The sequence below is a fragment of the Populus trichocarpa genome, chromosome 1, assembly GCF_000002775.5.
Source record: "Populus trichocarpa isolate Nisqually-1 chromosome 1, P.trichocarpa_v4.1, whole genome shotgun sequence".
In the NCBI taxonomy this organism is placed as follows: domain Eukaryota; kingdom Viridiplantae; phylum Streptophyta; class Magnoliopsida; order Malpighiales; family Salicaceae; genus Populus; species Populus trichocarpa.
This window is the reverse complement of record NC_037285.2, coordinates 9,890,718-9,910,257: the sequence shown is the minus strand read 5'-3', so window position 1 is coordinate 9,910,257 and position 19,540 is coordinate 9,890,718. Positions and strand designations below refer to the sequence as shown.

Sequence of the window (19,540 nt, the reverse complement as noted above, 5' to 3'; positions counted from 1 at the left end):
TATAATTCTGGTTATAATTTTTCTTGATAGTAAGAAAATCTTTAAGGCGGCCCGCGCCGTTGAGAGAAGGAAAAAAAATCATCAAACTAGTACAAAAGACATTCCATGTTCTTTTTAAACTTTTAAAATCCAGCAAACTGAACTGAAGAGTGCATGATCATCTTGTTTTAAGATAACCTTTCACTGTAAAAAAAAAAATAAAAAATTCCAGCGGGGACACGACCAGATGTGAGCGGTCAACAGTCAGAGAGTTGGGCCGGATGTTTGGCATACAGTAGCATGCCCACGATAGGCAACAACAGATGAGGTATAAACAGCAAGAAAATCATTGATTGATTACCAAGATGACTACCGTTACAGTCCCCACTTACATGCCCTGCATCTCGGAGAGTGAATTGTCTGGGAGAAAACGTTTCCATGCGGTGATAAAATCATAGAATCCGTTGATACTGCATGAACCATGAAACAACAGAAGCTATCATTATATATATGGCAATAATCGCAATGCACAAAATGAGACTTCTAGTATCCGCTTCTATCCATCGAATAGTATAGCACATAAATAATAAATATCAACTCTCTCTCGATAACTTTCTTTGCCATCAGCAAATTTCAACTTTCTCGCTTAATACCGCACCGAGGGAAAACAAACATGTAAAAGTTGCTCTGATAAGAGGGAAAAAAAGAAAAAATGAAGCATTGAAGGTGCTGAATAGGTGTGCGTGAAGAAAAATATTGCTCTAGTAAGACTTGGAATAAAATGTGATGACCAACCATCTATTTGAAGCACTGGGTTCTGTTTCTAAAGCTAGGAAATGAGATCGAACTATGTGTGCTGCTATATATGCAAAGATGTTCTATAGACCTAGAATGGATATGATCAGTTATCAAGCTGTTAATGACTTCTAGTTGAACTTCGATGAACTTCTTCTCCTCCCAACATTATTGAGTCTTGACCGTCTACTTCTCACCAGTGGAGACCAGTTCTCTCCATTTGTTGCCATCTTGCCTCTGATTTTGCGGTATTCTCTTGATCTTAAAACTCCCTCGATAATGTTTATATCCTCATGAATTTCGTGTCTAGAAAGAGATGCCAGAGCAGGCAGTATCTCCTTCTGGAAATCTTTCATTCTCCTTCCTCGTCTCAGTTTAGAACCAAAATCTTTTGTTTCCATATCATTTACTTCATATGGCTTTGATGTCACTGAATTTTCATCCACATTGCTTTCCGTTAGTTCCATAACCATTAATTCAAAAGAATCGCAAGTATACTGTGGCTGCTCCCTCGTCTCTTTTCTCATCTCCTTGGACCCTTCTTTGGCAAAAGAATCTTGAAAGCAAATTAAATTCTTCAAAGACATATCTACAAGTGATTCAGCTGCTCTTTTCATCAAAACATCAACTTCAGCTGATTCTTCTTTCTTGTCGTAGCATTCATTTTTCAAATCACCACTGTCAGAAGTTCTTAGGTCATGCTCATCTGATGAGGCACCGGCAACTTGTGACCCTGAGAGGGTTTTCAAATCAGTGTTCACATCACCAGACATACTGCCAAAGTGCACTGTCTTTCCACTGTTTGAATCATTATCATAAATACCAGACTTGCATGAAACAGGAGATTGATTGCCATGTCCATCATTCTGATACTGATCAATACATGAAAAGACAGCATCTTCCACTTGGCTCTTCTCAGAGCTCAGTTCTCTAGTATCTAAAGGCATTTGATTTAAATCATGTAGAAGACAATTCGCGAGTTTCGCCTTCATCACAACATTATCATTCTTGTGGTCGCCAGTGTACCTGTCGATGTCTTCAGAAATGTCTACAGGGGGGCTGGGTATGGGCTCCGGGCCTGTAGGGTTTGGTAAAGTACCACTTATTCCATCCTGCTCAGAATTTCCGGTCCAAACATCTGTACTCCTAGTTGTGCTGTTTAAATCTACTTCAGTAGCATTTATGAAATTATTTTCTGCAAGCATGTCAGAAATTTCATTTGAGCAGCTATTGACCTGTTTGTCCCAAAATGTGGTTGGACAGGTTTCTTCCTGCATGCTCCTAATAACTGCCGCAGAGTCACCAGCTGATCTAGCTGGTGAAGGACAGGCCACTAGAGGATCATTTGAGAAACATGACGGGTCATCAAAGTGAGCTTTGTTGAGGTCCAAATCAGTTCCTTTATGTGAAGAGGACTGTTTCATTTTGGTGGAAAGATTATTACACAGGTTATCATCATGGCACTCCATAATTCCTGCTTGCAAGACCGATAAAAATAGCTAAATACATGGTGGCAAAGCATATAATTATTGCACAAGATCAAAATCCAGAAACATAAATTCATGCACAAAATGCTATAACTAATTTCAAGTGGTTGATTATCAGTACCTTCATTAGAAGAGGTCTGCTCTTGGCAGCATTCACTATGTTCTTGAAAATAGCTGCTTTCTGAAATCTCGACAGATGGATCTTTCTCTGCACTAGTTAAGAAAATTAAACTAGAGAAGGCAGAAACTTTTTTGTACTTCCCTGGGGAATAAGTTTCTGGAGTAGCACAGCCAACAGAAGGTGTGCATTTTGCACTGTCATCTGATATCCTCTCTTCTGATTCCAGATCAATCACGGAACAGTACTGATGAGTTCTCTTATCAAACCAAGTCCGCAATGTACCTTCTGTTCTTCTATAGTCATCTCTAGTAGTCAGGGAAAGCTTCAACTCCTCTGTACCTGAAGAGTAATTAGCAGAGAGAGGATGTTTAACGTCTATTGGTTCTTTTAAGGGATGATTCCAGGCATGTCCTCTGTTTGGGCGATCTTCCTCGACATGGTTGATGAGTTTGTTAGCAGAGAGTTGAAGATCAAGAGGCATCTGCTTAAGTCTATAATATGTATCTTGGCACCCATGTAACAACTCCTTGCTTGCGAAAGGTGCTGGACCCACCTGAAAGACAAGCTCCTACATTAGCATTATGAAAGTGTGTATCGTCATTTTTTGAAAAGCTCTTTAGATGTGGTACATCATAAGTCTGTTCTTAATGATACAACAAACACATCTTCTTTGAAGGACCAAAAAGCCACGAACAATCCAATCAAGGAGCTCATTGAAAGGAATTACATGTAGGTCTCTACTAAATGTATTGCCAACAATTATTGTAATTGTTAGTGGCTAGACTTTCAAATGGCATGCCATAGAAGACTGGGGCTTGTGCCACAAAAACACCGAAGAAGCCAAAAAACCATGATTGAAAAAGGAAAAAAAAGAAACCCTCATCTCCCTCCACAAAGGTTACTTTCAATAGCAAGCTTATAGTTGGTGGCTTCATTTACCTTGGAAATTGAGGAAATTCCTGTTTCTTTCGCCAATGGTTCAATTCTTGAAGGGTTCGGAAAAGGTGGTAGAGATGGTTGTACATTTGCATCCCATGAATTGTATCCACCACAACACTTACTACCAAGATCCTTCATCAGTGTTTTTTGCGTCCTATATAACTGATGGAGTTCATGGACCTGAAGAAAAATAAGTAACAATAGAGATAAGAGTATTGCAGCAAACTTCTATCCTTTATGCCATCAACCATGACCTCATGATTCACCCATAAGACAAGCCGTATTTAGCAAGTGTAATCAGAGCTCCGCTTAGTTTACACAAGTAGTTCAAGCTACATGATAGAAGTGACCCAACATTTTAACCAGACTCAAAGGAACCATATGATGCCGGATTTAGCTAGAAACTTATCATGATGCAATGTTGAGGTTAATACCTGAGTCCTAAATATAACCTCCTGCTTGAGAATTGTCTGCTTTATAACTCCTTTAAATGAATCTGCGTGTCGCTGTACAGAGTTCAGATCGAAATCTCCTTGCATCAACATCTTCTTGCCAGGATCGAACAAGTCCATCATCTCACACCACATGTTGTATCCTTAAAAAGCTGCATTTTGCGATGATTTGTCTCTAAAATCTATATTCCATCCAGCAAATTCAAAAGCAGATTTCTAGTTATGAGATGGGCAGCGCCAGTAAGAACCAAGTTGCCATCCATTCGCCATCCCTGCATTTTTTAAAGAATTGATACAATGAGATGCTCGGCATCAATCAAGCAACTGGCCATTCTATGAAAGACTAAGCAGCACCAATCAAATAAGCTTCCCCTTCTTAAAACACTTGCAAAATCAAGATAAATACCAAGCGGCACTCATCATTCACATAAAAAGTAAGCTCCAGAGAAGCAATTTATGCATAAAATAAGAAATGAAGTACATATCAACTGCATGCCGGACAACAGAAATCATCACCAGAGCCTCTTACATCCTTGCAGGCTCGAGATTCTGTTTTCAGCACACCCAGACGTAACAGACCACCAACAATTAGGCATGTCCCAAACAAAGCAAATATATGATCTGACTCGCTCTACCTTGATCACTACTCGCTAGCAAACAAAGTTCAAATTCGTAGAAGCCAATGCATACATGGGCATGAAATTTGACCAACAAAAACCCAGATATGACTTAACATTTGGGCACTGATGCTTTCTCAAATTTACTGTTCATGCAGCCAGCCCCAAATCTCCCAATGACATCCAACCCACAAATGAAAGTAGCTCATTTTTCCAAGCCACAAGGGATGGCTCTGATGCCTTCATATCCAATCAAAGTTTAATAAAGCCTTTAGATGATGAGACTCATGTGCATTGAAAACTAAGCCAATTCTCACCAAAAAAAGAGGCCCAGTAATTGTCATTTAATGACATGGATTTGCATATCATCAACAGAAATAACTTTTGTTAATGACTCATGAACCAAGTAGAATCTTAACAAGTGTTCTTTGGCATGTAAAGTTTATAGCTTGAAAACATTTTAGCACGATTTATACAAGGACAATCAATACAGATCAAAACTCCACTTCCATCCAGCTCATACACAACGAAACACTGTTATACAAAACCCAAGACACGCACAAAAGAACAAACATTACACAACAAAAACATGATATCAACAAACAAACAAGAAAACTCAAATCCCAAAATATGTAAAAAAAAAAAAACAGAGATAGAAAAAGAAAAAAGAAAGTACCACGAAGCAAAGAACCCATTAACATGGTAATCTTCTACTTCTTCTTTACAAACCCAGATGGCAAAAATGAAAGTAAAAATCATACAAAACCCATCATGAAAGACAAGACAAAAGGAAAGGGAATCAGATCAAGGAGAACCCAATGACAAAGATGAATTCGTTTTCCTCTCCTTTTTCTTTTTTCTTCTCTCTCACCGAATATAATGAGAGAGAGGGGAGAGGAGAGAGGGTGGGACTAAAGATGAGCTACTAATATAGGAGTAGCTAACAGTGAGGGTTGTGTTACTGTACTATCATTTCTTTTTCTGGGTTAACTTTCTGTCTCTTTCTCTCTTTGCTTGCCTAGTTGCTTTGTTGGATGATTGTGATTCCATCCCTCTCGCCCTCTCTCTCTCTCTCTCTCCCCCCCTCTCCCTCTCTGTGTATGTGTTGTGTATTTTTTTTTTATGCCAATGAGATTTTTGGCTTTTAAAGAGACTGACAGTTTCAACTGCAAAAGCCATGTTGCTGCTGTTGGATATTTATTTATGTCCTTTTCATTCTCCTTTTTACCTTTTTGTCCCCTTATTTACTGTTTTCTACCAGCAAGGTCCCCTGCACCACAACAGCTATGCCGTTGCCGGTTGTATCAAAAACAAAAAAACTTATAGTAGAAAACTAAAACAATTTCCACTGTAGTTAGTATTGTTATCACATTCACAAAACTGGACCTTCCATGTATTTTTTAGTAATTTATCTTACTCCTTAAAGTTTAATTTTTGGTGATTTAATCTTAATTAAAGACCACTTGCTTTAAATTTTTTAGTTAAGGGTGAAATTATAAGAAAAGAGACTATAATAAAAAGACACCAAACACGGGTAGCATGTCATAGATGTCAAGAAAAATATACTTAGATTCTCAAACTTTCAAAATAACATGAATTATATAATTTAAATCCCTTTAAATTTTAAAAAAAAATCAATTTTAATACAAAAGTTTATTTGTAATATTTTTTATTCACTAATTAGAGAGAATAGAGAGAAAGAGGTTGTCGAATTCCAACAATGAGAGAGAATGTCACCATCCAAGCCATTTTCGACCACAAAAATGAATTTTGTTTGTTTCCACGAGTTCCATTAGATGAGAAAGGCTTGATTGATGGTGGTTGTTTGGTGTCTCAATATTTCCTGAAAAAATAGATCTAGGTCGAAGAAACTAAATCTAAACCGGTTTGATTTCTGGTTTTTGGATTCTTTTTTTGGTATTTTTGGTTGATGGGTTGGTTTGTGAGTATTCCAAAGTAGGGGTGAGCAAATCCGGTTCGGTTCGGTTTTTACCTAAAAAACTAACCAAAATCAAATTCTGAAAAACTTAAAAATTCAAACCGGAACCGGTTCAAACCGACCGGTTTCGGTTCGGTCCGGTTCGGTTTTTATGTTAAAAAAACCAGAAAACCTATATTTGTTGTTTGGGCTTTTTTTTAGGCTTTCTAATGGGTTTTCTGATGGGCTTTTTGATGGGCTTATAATTGATGTTAATATTATCTAATTTTATTAGAAGATTCTATAATATATTTAATTTTTTTATCACTCAATATTCATTATATTAAATTATTAGTCCTAATATTTTGTTCAAGTCTTTTTAATATTTGTGTTTTGGACTTATCCTGCATCAAAGTTTAAATAATCCACACACACCAAGTTAAAATCTAAATTACAAAGTATTGCCTTCAAAAGGGCTTAAAAAAAACAATAAAACACCTTACATAAAAAATAAAACACTTAATGCAAAAAAATATAAATCTTCATTGTGCACATCATCCCAATCAAAAAGCTCACGAAGATGACAAGATAATTGCACTTTGATTCCTTAATACCATTGACATCAAAACCTGGAATTCAAGATCAAAATTGAAGAAAAAATTGATTAGATGACACTGAAGAAAAAATTGAACAAGAACAAAACTTCAAAGCTAGCAAAACCAGGACCATTAAAAAGACAAAAATGAAAAACAAGCATAAAGGATTCAAGGACCGCAAAAAAAGAGAGTAAAGAATAAACCAATCAAGTCAGCAACTGACATAATGCATTCTCAAATCAGTAAAGAATAAATTCTAGGGTATCAAACGACTAAAAAAATGATGAACAAGAGCAGTATTAATTAGAGACTAATAAGAGACCTATGCAATATAAAACAAGATCACAATCACGATATGCAGGTCAACTAAACTAGGTTACAGACTCGATAGTTTCTTCCTCCTCAATCGAAATGAAAAACCCATTAAAGAATCATAAAGGATTCAAGGACCGCAAAAAAAAAGAGTAAAGAATAAACCAATCAAGTCAGCAACTAACATAATGCATTCTCAAACAAACCCAGTAAAACAGCATGATCAAATGTTATTTAAGCAAAGTTCAGATCTTGATCACAAAATCACTGCTTTTAGCCAAACCCCACAATAGATCCAAGCCAACAGCGGAAACCCAGATGAAAAAAAGAGCAAAAACAATAAATGAAAAACCCATTAAAGAAAATGAGAGATGAGCAGTGGAAGAAAGTACTTAGCTTGAAAGATCAGGAAAGCTGAAAGAAGATTTGAACTTTAGCAACAAAAACACTGTAGACAGAGAGCTCCTTGTAATGAAATACTGGGGAAGCTTGGCAGCCTCAGAATCTGAGCATGGATTTCAAAGAACATTAATATAATGCAAATGCAAATTTGCTTCTAATAATTCCCGAGAAAATAACCAGTAGCAGTGGGTGCATATATTCTTACTGTTGGAACTTCTTCAGGCTTCTTATCCAACAAAACAGCACGAACATGAAGATTGAAGATGAAGAAATCATACCTGGTGTCCCTGGGTTGTTAGATTTGAAGATGAATATTGAAACCTTGTTGAAGTTTTGTTAGACGACTAGAAGTCTAGATCTGGCCATGAAGTTTTATAAAGTGATGGAGAATTCAATTTTTATCAAGCCGAGAGTGTGAGAGATTGAGATTTGAGAGGTTGTGGCTTGTGAGGGCTTTGGGGAAGGGGGGGCGGCTGCGTGGATGCATAAGGATGGGGAATGCTAGGGTTAAAAAAAGAGGGCTTTTATAGTATTTTTTTTTAAACTGAACCGGTTCGGTTCGGTTCGGTTTATTCGTTTTTTTGCTTATAAAACCGAACCGAACCGGCCGGTTTTTTTAAAATTTTAATCGGTTTAATCGTTTTTTTTTTTCGGTTCGGTTTTTTTGGTTATTTTTTTTCTGGTTTTCTCGGTTTAATCGGTTTTTTGGTTTTTTTACTCACCCCTATTCCAAAGGTGTAACTGAGGTGTTTTAGGGTTGAAAAAGCTTAAAATTCAGGTTTTTGGCCAAAAGAAATGTTGTCTGGATTTTCTAGCCACCACGACTTGTTGTTTGTTTTGGCAAACAATGTATCGCTTTATGTTTATTTAAAAAAATAGAAGCAAATGAAAAAAAAAAGAGTCAAGCCTAGGCACGCGAGCCGCGCGCCTGGGCTTGAAGGCCCACGCTCGCACTTGGGCTTTTTCCCCCTCTTTATATATATAAGAGAAAAATTATTTAACCCATTTGGGTCCACAACACTCAGACTATTATTTTTTTTTCTTATTTTTCTTTTTTTATTGATATTTTTTTAATATGTCTTTTTTTTAATAGTTGTTGAATCAATGCTTCAATTAATATCACTTATCTGAGATTGTTTTTTATTTGCTTATTTAATCTTTTTTTGGATAAAGATTTTTATAAAATTATTTTGTGGGTGTTTAATTTTTTAAGTGATTTTTTTGATTCATCTATAATTTTTTTTTTACCTTTTATATAGATGAACTTTATTTTTGAAAATAAAAAATATTTATTTTCATATAATATTTTCAATATGTACAGTCTTGCATAGTATATCTTTTCCTTTTATTTTATTCAAATAATTTAATGTGTATGTTTATTTCTATTATTATTTGATTGAATAAAAAGATTATTTTAAATAACAAAATTTAGCAAACACAATTGGGTAAGTGTCTCGCCGTGCGAGATTAAATATCTTGATTTACATCAGTCTCTCAATTTTTTAAGTTTTATTTTTAGTTATCGTTAATTATTTCTTAAAATTTGTTGACACACATAGTTCTCATATTTTTATTACATGTGCGCATAAACTTTTTTATTTGCACTTGAAAACTTTTTAGCTAAAAAAATGCATTGAAAAAACTTGCATACACAAATTTTTTTTATAAGAGATAAAAATACCTGACCCGCGGTGAAGCACGAGTCACATAACTAGTTGAACCTAAAAGAAATGTTTAGAATCAAGAAATTATTTGACATTGTTATTAAACTCGATCCAACATGTCAATTATAAATTCTTCTAACCTCACTCTTTGTTTAGCTCTAATTTAAAATTAACCTTGGGAGAGTTGCCTAACATGACTTGATTGCTTTGATGGATTCAAAAACAACCTAGATGACTAGTGAAAACTGGGATTTGAATTTAGAAAAATTTCAGAATAATATTTTTTTTAATATTAAGACAACAACATATTAAATCAATTCGGACTTCGTGGGTTAACCCTCCAAACTTACAATCCGGATCATGGACTCCATTAAGTTTAACAACTTTATTTTTTTAAAACTATATTTTATTTAATGATATGATAACAATAATATATACTCACAGAATTAAACACCAAATAAATGTTAGTGTATTTGTTTAAGACTGTGATAACCTCATAAAAAGAAAACAAAGATAAATTATGAAGACCAATTTAAAATCAACCAAATATTAAAGAATAAAATTGATAAAAAAAATAGTAAACAAATTCAATCGAAAGAAAAAAACTGGAAGATGGAATTTTTAAAAAAACAACTATATGACATTGTTATTAAACCGGACACAATAAGTCAATCCTGAAATCTCTTTACCCAACTTCTTGTTTATCCCGAGTTTTAAATTAAAATGTATAAGAGTTGACTCTATATGACCAAGTTAACTTAGCAGAGCCAAAGGTAATTCAGACGACCGGTAAAAACATAATTTGACTTTAAAGAAAATTCAAGATAACATATTTTCTTTCTTTTTATTTTTTTGAAAATTCTAATGGCAACATATTGAATCGACCTAAATTTTATGGCTTAACTCCCTAAACACGCGACCAATATCATGGAATTCACTGGGTTTAAAAAATTTGTTTTTTTAAACTTTTTTTTATTTAATTATCTGATAACTAAAATAGACGTTTGTAAAAATTGAGTACTAACCAAAAGGTAGGACATTTGTTTAAGATTACAATGATCTTATAAGAAAAATAAATAAATTATGATGACCAATTCAAAATCAATAAAATATTTAAGGATGAGATTTGAAGAAAAATATTTGAAAGGTAAAATTAAAAAAATAAGGAAATTTTTTTGAAATGTTTTTTTAAAAAAATGAGTTGTTTTGTTGTTTATATAAACATTGAGTACCATAATATTTTCCAAATATTTTAGTAAATAGAGTAATGCATATATTTTTCATTCCATATGAGCTAACATGTTAACTGATTTTTTTCTCTGGTTATTAATAAGTATTTTGTCTCGTGATATTAATAAAAAAAGAGGTTTCAGTCTTTAATTACCTGCATAACTAAAAGGACTGAACTTTTTTTATGGTTCTCCGTTGTTCATATAAATAGTGAAACATTTTTTTGTTAATTTCATCCATAGATTTTTCTTCTTTTTCATTTCATCCTTTTTGGCCGAATTCATCCACTCTTTTTATTTTCTTTTCTTTTTTTATTTTCTTTTCAATTTCATCCTTAGACTTTTTCTCATTTTTTATTTGATCCTTTTTTTTGCCTAATTCCTCCCTCACCCTTTTTTTTATCCATTTGTTTTCAATTTCATCCTTAGATTTTTTTTCCCCTTTTGATTTGAACATTTCTTGACCTAATTTCATGAGATGAATTTTAAATTGAACTAGAAAGATAAAATTTAAAGTGAGAGGAATAAAATGTAAAACACGAAGAAAACTAGTGGCGAATCTAAAAATTTTATAATTTTTATTTTGGTCCAAAAGCTTATTTTATTTATTTTTCAGTCCTTAAGTTAGAAAGATGAAAGAGACTTGTTGAAAAACAATGAAGGGGGAAGAGAGAGAGAGAGAGAGTTGTCATTGAGCCACAATCTAACCACTTAAAAAGAATATTTTTATATCAATAGATTTCTCTTCTTGAAAGAAATTCATTAGAGATGACTTTTCCCTCTAAACATGGCAGGGGAGACAGATCATGTTTGATTTTGATTTTATGGATTCAATTGGTTTTCATTTTTTAAGTGATTTGAGAGTGTTTTGGTGTTGTTGGGTGGTTTATATAGGGTTTATGGTGTTTTAGAGGGTTTTTTTTTTTTATGGTGAAAATGGAATTTTAAGGCAAAATTCTCATTGATTTTCCAATCATCATGGTGATAATTGAATTCTATTCAAGAGGTGACTTATTTCCTAATTAATAAATATAGAGAGTGAATGATATGTCATTCATCTCTTTAGTCAAATAAAGAAATAGAAAGGATCTGATGCATGGGGCACTTATCTCTCAATGAGTCAAGCGTATGCCCTCTTTTCTTTAGCCTGTTTTTACTATTTTAGAAATTTTTATTTTTTTTCAAAGTTTTGAAATATATATATATAAGAAATGTATTTTTTTTAATATTAACATGATATTATTTTAATAAAATTATTAAGCGAATTTGTTTTCCGGCTTTTTATGATTTGTCTTTGTTTTTCTTTTTAAGTTTAATTATTTGGCTTTTATCTACATTTTTTTCTATTGTTGCATGATTATATAAAAAACAGACTCTAAAAAATTTCAATATATTATTTTTATATTTTTGGTATATTTGTGGTACAATTATGAAAACATTATTTTTTATTAAAATTTTCTTTTATGATTCTCATAAGTTTTTGGTCCAAGAAATAAATATTTTGATAAAACAATTATCAATAAACCAAATAAACTTTAAATAGCATTATCTCTTCTATTTTTTTAAAAAAATTGTTTAGTGCACACTTTTTAATTAGTAGTTTTATTTTTAAAAAAAATTGATGATCTTTTAAAGAGATTGTTGTAGTTTATCTTTATTTTTTCCTTTTATATTTGTATATAAATAATTTTTATTTTCATGATGTATTTATAAAAATAAAACTCATTTGTTTTTTGTTAAAGAAAAACCTCCAAGATAAAATAAATAAAAACATTAAGGGCCCGTTTGTTTTAAGTAAAATATTTTATAAATAAAAAACATTTTACATGTAAGATGTTTTTCATAGTTTGGCTTTAAAATATTTTTCATGTAATGTTTTTTTAATGGGGGTGGTGGTGACAATATGATAGTGGCGGCGGCGGCGGTGAGATAAAGAAGGAGGCAGTGGTAAGGTGGTCGTGGTAATGGTGATGAGATTATCATAGTAGTAGTGATGAAAGAAAAGGTGGTGGAGGATGAGAAAATGATGGTGAGATAGGAGGAAATTGTGGTGGTGATATTGAACTAATGGTTGAAATAAGTGGATTATATTGTAAATAGATTACTATTACGGAACTTTATGAATTGAAAATATTTCTCACTACATGAACTAAATTTGAAGGTTAACTGTAAAATATTATTTATTTATTAGTTTTCTAGTAAAATATTTTACGAGAAACAAATATAAAAAAATATTTTCTTGAAAGAAACACGAAAAAATCTAAAAGATATTTTTATGTAAAATGTTTTACGCAAAACAAATAGACTCCAATTTTTTTTTTAAAAAAAGCATGTATACGTTTTTCAGTTAAAAAACATGATTTTAAAAGATGTTCCTGTAATATTAATACATTATTTTATTATATTTAAAATTAATTTAAACTTTTACCCACGGCATAGCAAGGAAATCAAACTAGTCTCTTATAAAAGCTAAATACTGTTGAAAAAAATGTAAATTTAAAGAGAGATGAAATATATCATTGAGAAGTTAATAATCAATCTTCATCTAACATGCATCGAAATAATGACTTATTTCATAATTTTAATTGTATTATAATTCCCAGTAATATAAACCATTCAACATTTTCAAAGTAAACCGGGATCACGACAACTCTTGCTGTCAATCTCTAGAGTTGTTTTTTTAAAAGCGTTTTTTCAAAGTAATACAAGTTTAGATACTATGAATTATACAGAAAATTTTATATCATTGCTTTGAATTTTGCATATCTGCTTGTATCAATTTATTTATTCCTGAATCACCCAAAATTTACTATGTGCGTTGTAGATATTTACTAGTCTTTTATTCACGTTGTGTTTTAGATATGATTTGAAATTAATTTTTAATGAAAAAAAATTATGTATGTAAATGTTAGAGGAAGTTTAGGAAAATAACCAAATAATGAATTAAAGGAATTGTCGGGCAAAATTTCAAAATTTTAAAACTTTCACCTCTCTTATACTTCTTCCAAGGCCGGCGGCAACACATGAAAAGAAAATGAGGAGAGCATGAAAAATTTCAAAAGAATTCTTCTATAAATGCTTAGGAAAAGAGAGATTGAGGGTTAAGTTGGGTTTAGGGAAGGATTATACAAAAGAAAACACTAAGATAGATTAGGGAGGATTTGTAGAGAGAGAGAGAGAGAGAGAGATTGTTTAGAGAAGAAAGTGAATAAAGGAGGAGAGAGAAGGAGACTTGGAGAAAACATAAATTGATTAGTGTTTGAAACTCAAATTACAATTCGTAGAATGTTTAGAATGTGTTTATATTAATTTAAATAAAAATTTCTTGATTTTCATTATAATTCTTGCAAAATTGAATTAGGGTTTTAGATTAAAATTTGAGGAAAATATAAATTATCTTGAAATCAAGTTTTTAGGATCATTATAGGAAGTGGAATTAATGAATTTATGATGAATTAATAAAGAAATTGGGGGATTATTGAGACCCTAAGTGGCCGGCCATGTGTAGAGTAATGAATAGTAATTTTTCTTGATAGTTTTTATAAATTGTGTTGTAATTGGGTTATGAATTTGATGAGTAAACCCTTGAATTGGGTAACCCGAGTCAACATTTCAAAACTGCAAACCGGGCAATGGATTCCATAGCGATTAATAACTTGTTTTTTTTTCTAAATTATTGTTTATTTAACTATATGATAACAAAAATAGACGATTGCAAGATCGAACGTCAAACCAATATTGAGATTTTTTTTAAGACTATAATAACCTCTTAGAAAGCAAAACGAACCAAATTATGAAACTCAATTCTCAATTAGTCCAATATTGAATGATGAAATTAAAAAAAAAAAGAGAAAAAGTTAAACTCGCCATACCCGTCAACAGATCCATGAACTTTCTAAAATTTAATAACATGTATTTTTTTCAAAAATACATTTTTAACTGTATGATAAAAAGAAAAATAGACAATTACATAATTGTGTTCAATTACAAAAAAAAAAGTACCCTGTTAAACCCGCAAATCAGGGCAATCTGAGTTATCTTGTCAAACTTGCAAATCGGATCATTGACTCCACAAAGTTTAATAACCTAGTTTTTTTAATCATTTTCTATATAACTATGTTTTTTTTTAAAAAATAGACTATACAACAATGTTGAGATATTTTTCTGATATCAACCCGATGCTGTAGTATTTTTTTGATATTGCGATAGCCATATAAAAGAGAAATTAAAATAAATTATCAACTCTAAATCCCTATAAACACATCATTTAATGATTAAATTAAAAAAAATCAATAATCAAATGAAAAAAAATGGTCAAAATGTAAAAGAAAAAAAGTAACATTGTGAATTACTATTGTAATGGTAATCCACAGTGTTAATGGGTGTGGAGAAATAATGTTTTCTCCAAACTTTTTAGCTTTATATTTAATTAAATTTTTTATATATATTAAAATAACATTATGGATGAACTTTCTTATATAAAATTAAATTAACTTGTGCTTAGTTTGAATCCCATTCCATGTTGAAACTAACAAACGTTTGAGAATTTTATTTTTTTATGGTAAAATATAAGATTTATATATATATATATATATATTAATTAATTAATTACGAAGTCAATTATTTCGATTTAGAGTTCATAGATGATCATAAAAATTAGTATCCAATGTTTTATTAGAAACTTCAAGTAGCTTCTTCTTTCTCTATCCTTTTTCTTTGTAGTTTATTTTTTTAAGTGAAAGCAGTGACTAATTTTCAATTATTAATATCAAGATCATATTATGGAACATATTAGGCCATACCAACCTACTAAACACGAATCTTTTTTTTTTTATTTATCAAAGAGCCCAACACTTACCAGAGAAAGAGGTTCTGGGCCACCTTGCCTGGGGTTATGACAATGACTTGTCATAGGATGTTGTTCGCCGGAGTCTTAGACCACCAGTCAAGCCGGTCGTTTCAAAAGATTGCACAGTCTAACCAAGGTGCTGTGTTTACTTTTTTTTTTTTCTTTCTTTTTCTTTTTTTATAATAGGATTAAATTCATCTAGATTTTTTAAATTTATTTTTAGCATTAATACATTAAAACAATTTAAAAACATTAAAAAATAATTTGGAGTAGAATATTTTTTTTTTTATGAAAAGCAGGTTCAGATTTAATCTCAAATACTCTTGTCAACTCGCTGATCAAAGATATATTATTTTTTTTATTTAAAAATATTTTTTTATATTTTTTTATTATTTTAATATGTTGATATAAAAAAATATTATTTAGATTTTTTTCAAATAAAAGACATTTTAAAAAATAATTATCGGTATATCACCAAACAATTGCTACAGTGAAAATGAGAGCATTTTCCCAGACCTCACAAGATGTCTCTTTTATTTTTCATTTTTCGTGCACGAGAAAACCATTGAAGTAGGTGCTGACTTGAGGTTACATTTCAACTACGTGTTAAATAAAAATACCTGTGTACCGAAAAGTAATTTGGCTAGATCCATTATTTGCACTTTGTATTTTTATCAATTCATTAAAAAAGTCCTTTTGTTATCAACTCAGGCAGTTAAGTATATTTATTTTCAATTTGATTCAATCGAATATAATTTTTCATAATTAAATACTTATCTCAATTAATCAATTACTTTTCTTCATTACATGATTTATTATTATCAACTTTCGTTACAATTCTACTAATGCAAAGTGCAAATCAATTAATCAAACATACAAGTATTTTTAAAGAATTAATAAAAAGGAAACTCGATTAACCCTTTTTATCGAGTTTTTTTTGGATAAACTGTATTTAATTTACTAAAATCAATTAATCAAATATACAAGTATTCAATTAATCAAATTAATAAAAAAAAGAAGTTTTTTTTAAAGAATTAATGAAAACAAAGGGTGTATATAATGGCAATTCAATAAAAATATCAATTAAATTAGAAATAAACTAAAAGCCATTGATAAAATACCATGCACATCGACACATATCACTATTCATCAAAAAGTGTAATTACTTTTTTGTCACTCCAACAAAAAAACATGTTAACTTGCTTTAAGGGGTAATTTGATTTTTTTTCAGAGGAGATACTAGTCATGCAATTTTTTGGTGCCGGTTTGGTCCTTTAGTCTTTTAATAGTACAATATTAAAGCTATATTACTTATAAAAATAAAAATAAAAAAACATAATTAAAGGTTGATCATGGTCAATTTGATATTTTTATATTTTTTGGGAATAATGTTAAGACTTTCAAACCCTTAAAAGCAAAAAAAAAAAAAAACTAGAGATATTTGTATATTTTTAGGTTGTTTTTTTAATTAACAGGGTGATCGGGGTTGATTTGATTTTTTATATTTAAAAAAAAAATATATAGAGACTTTCATACCTTTAAAAGCAAAAAAATTAAAACTTGCAACCAGGGGTATTTGTGTATTTTCAAGTTATTTGTTTTTTTTTTTTTGTAATTAATAGGCTGGATTGAGGGCAACTTCATCTTCTAATATTTTTAATATTAATTAAAAAGTTGCTAACACGTGCAACGAGTATGTGGTGTTGTCTCATGTCCAACCACCGCCTTTCTAAGTCGAAGTTGGAAGTGGCTCATTGTGTTCTTTCCAACGACGTTTGGCATGTGACCAATAGAGAAGTGATAAGGCTCGATGAATTTTCCCTCTCTCCTTCCTCTTTTCTTTTTATTCTCCTTGCCAAAAATGAATATGTCATTTCATTTATTTTTTTTATATCTAATTTAATCTTTATTCTTTTGATTGTTATTTATTTTGTTTTTAATATTTTTAATTGTTTTTTTTCTTCAATTTCATCCTTATCATTTGATTTCATTTAGTTTTTAGCCATTTTCTAATTGAATTTTATTTTCAATTTCACCCCTTAATATTTAATTTTGAATTATTTTTGTATCAAATTTAGTCCACATTCTTTTTATTGCTATTATTTTCGTTTTGAAGTTTTATTTTTCAATTTCATCCCCTAACATTTTATTGATTTATAATTTTGCTTCGTTATTTTTTAGAGTTTGCCTTCTATGGAGTTGGTCCTGAGTTCATGAACAGGGTCACGAGTTTCAAAGGTTAACATAATTGACTTTGATGTTTTTTTAGGTCTTTTTTAAGATTGATTTTTTTTTAATTTCGTCATTCAACATTTGATTTATTAGGAGTTGGTCTTCATGTTTTTTTTTGCTTTATTTTCTATAGGGTTATCTCAATCTTATACCCATAGTCATGAAGTTAACGTGTTAACCCGGGTTGACACATCTTTTTTTTTTTCGTTGTTTTTTTCTTAATTAATCTTCTTCTTTTTTGTTTTGCTTTTAAACATTGGGTTGTTTTAGAATTGAGCTTCGTATTTTAACCTAAATGGGCTCAGAGTCATTTTCTTTTACCTTTTTTACAATGTATTTTTTTCAATTTATTTATTATTGTTATATTTTTAATTTGTATTATTTAAATTAGCTTATCTTATTAAACTTGGTCAAATTAATAATTCTAATCTCAAAAACATTTGTTCCGAACAGCAGTGTAGCACCCCCTTTTCTATTTCTTTCCGAGTCTTGATTCAGATTTTATTTTCTAACACTCTTTACTTCAAACCATTTTACACATACTAGATTAGAGTTATTCAATTGCATTCCAATACACGTAGACTATTTTCATTTTAATCTTTTATTTTTTCGGTCATCAATTTTTTTTCAAATTTATCCATATATATTGTGTTAAATAGGGATAGAACTTGATAATTCGTTTTGGTTTTTTTTTTTTATCTAATTATCTAGGTGTTAAAAAACATCTTTACATTATGTTTGCGCTTCATTTTACAAAAAAAAAAGATATGTTTGACAACGAGGAATAAAAAGGGCTTTTCCTTTTCTATTGATATTTCTACGGTGTTCGTCTTATTTTTTTTTATTTTGGTCCTTTAAGTTTTTTTCTTGGTCCTGTCATTAAAGTTTTTTTTTTAATTTTATCCTTACACATTGTGTTGATTAGGGATTGAGCCTGATAATTTGTTTTGATTTGCTTTATACAAGGTTATCATGATGTCAAAAAAAGTCTCGATATTAAGTTGATGCATGATTCTGAAAAAAACAATCGTTTTAATTGTTTTTTAAAAAATAAAAATGGTTGGATCAAAATTGACCATGAAGTAAATAAAATGGGTTTTTTCCTTCTTTTCTTTTTTTATTGTTTCTAGCACCTTTTGTAATAAAATAGCCTTTAGAATTTGTCAAACTTTATTTTCAGTCCCTTTATTTTGAACATTTTATTTTTTAGTCCAACTTTATCTTATTCACACAAGTTTGAGAGAGGATAATGTAGTTAGAAAACAACGAAGAACATATAAAGTTTTCAGTTGGTCACATTTTGATGACAAAAAAAGTTGATCTTAATGTTAACGAGTTCTATTTGGTAAAGAGAGTTCTATTAAGATGATTTTAGGCCTTGATCTTACATGAAAAAGTAGTTTGAGGATCAAGAAGTTTTATAAATTTGGGTTATTTTTTTTGTTTATAACCATTTGTTTTTCTAATTTGATGTCACAAACAGGTTTATTAAGGTATCTAGGGAGTTTCTTAAGTTGATTGAAAATTCAACTTCATAATTTGTTTCGGTTTATATTTTATGGGGTTGTTGTCTCGGTCAAACATCCTTGCATTGGGTTAATGCTTGATTTTACGAGTCTCAATTTTTTATTATCATATAATTAAATACAAAAATATTTTTTTAAAAAAAATGACTATCAAACTCAGTTAAGTCCATGACCCGAGTTGTTAGGGTTAAGCCGTGAAATCTAGATAACTCCAATATATCGTCATTTCAATATTTATAAAAAAATATGTTATCTTGCATTTTTTTAAGCCAAATTATATTTTTGCCGGTCATCCAAGTTGTTTATGGACCCACCAAGTCGACTTGGTCATATCAATGCAACTTTTACATGATTTAATTTAAAACCCGGGCTATGCTCAGTTGGGTTGGGAGGTTTCAACGTTGATCTATTGAGCCGAGTTT

The 19,540-nt window shown here is 30.7% G+C and overlaps 1 protein-coding gene across 3 annotated transcripts; it reads right to left on the bottom strand.

Moving 5' to 3' along the window:
• Positions 1 to 566: 566 nt before the first annotated feature.
• Positions 567 to 5,502, bottom strand: LOC18093966 (uncharacterized). 3 transcript variants are annotated; one of them, XM_024590143.2, is made up of 5 exons: positions 5,067 to 5,502; positions 3,756 to 4,045; positions 3,322 to 3,501; positions 2,383 to 2,950; positions 567 to 2,248 (listed from the first exon to the last, which is right to left on the bottom strand). In XM_024590143.2, the coding sequence occupies exons 2-5, from the start codon at positions 3,906 to 3,908 to the stop codon at positions 906 to 908; spliced, it is 2,244 nt and encodes a 747-aa protein (XP_024445911.2). In that variant the 5' UTR covers positions 3,909 to 4,045; positions 5,067 to 5,502; the 3' UTR covers positions 567 to 905. The 3 variants fall into 3 exon arrangements, with proteins under 3 accessions (XP_024445911.2, XP_006368183.2, XP_024445916.2); XM_006368121.3 differs by having other exon boundaries at positions 2,383 to 2,935; XM_024590148.2 differs by lacking the exon at positions 5,067 to 5,502 and adding an exon at positions 4,303 to 5,011.
• Positions 5,503 to 19,540: the final 14,038 nt, after the last annotated feature.

What these genes read in the sequence shown, in the direction of transcription:
- LOC18093966 (XM_024590143.2), bottom strand. Translation starts at nt 3,908, where the DNA reads ATGTGGTGTGAGATGATGGACTTGTTCGATCCTGGCAAGAAGATGTTG. An exon ending in AGGTTATATTTAGGACTCAG is followed by an intron (nt 3,502 to 3,755) that starts GTATTAACCTCA and finishes ATTTTTCTTCAG; the next exon opens with GTCCATGAACTCCATCAGTT. An exon ending in GAATTTCCTCAATTTCCAAG is followed by an intron (nt 2,951 to 3,321) that starts GTAAATGAAGCC and finishes ATGCTAATGTAG; the next exon opens with GAGCTTGTCTTTCAGGTGGG.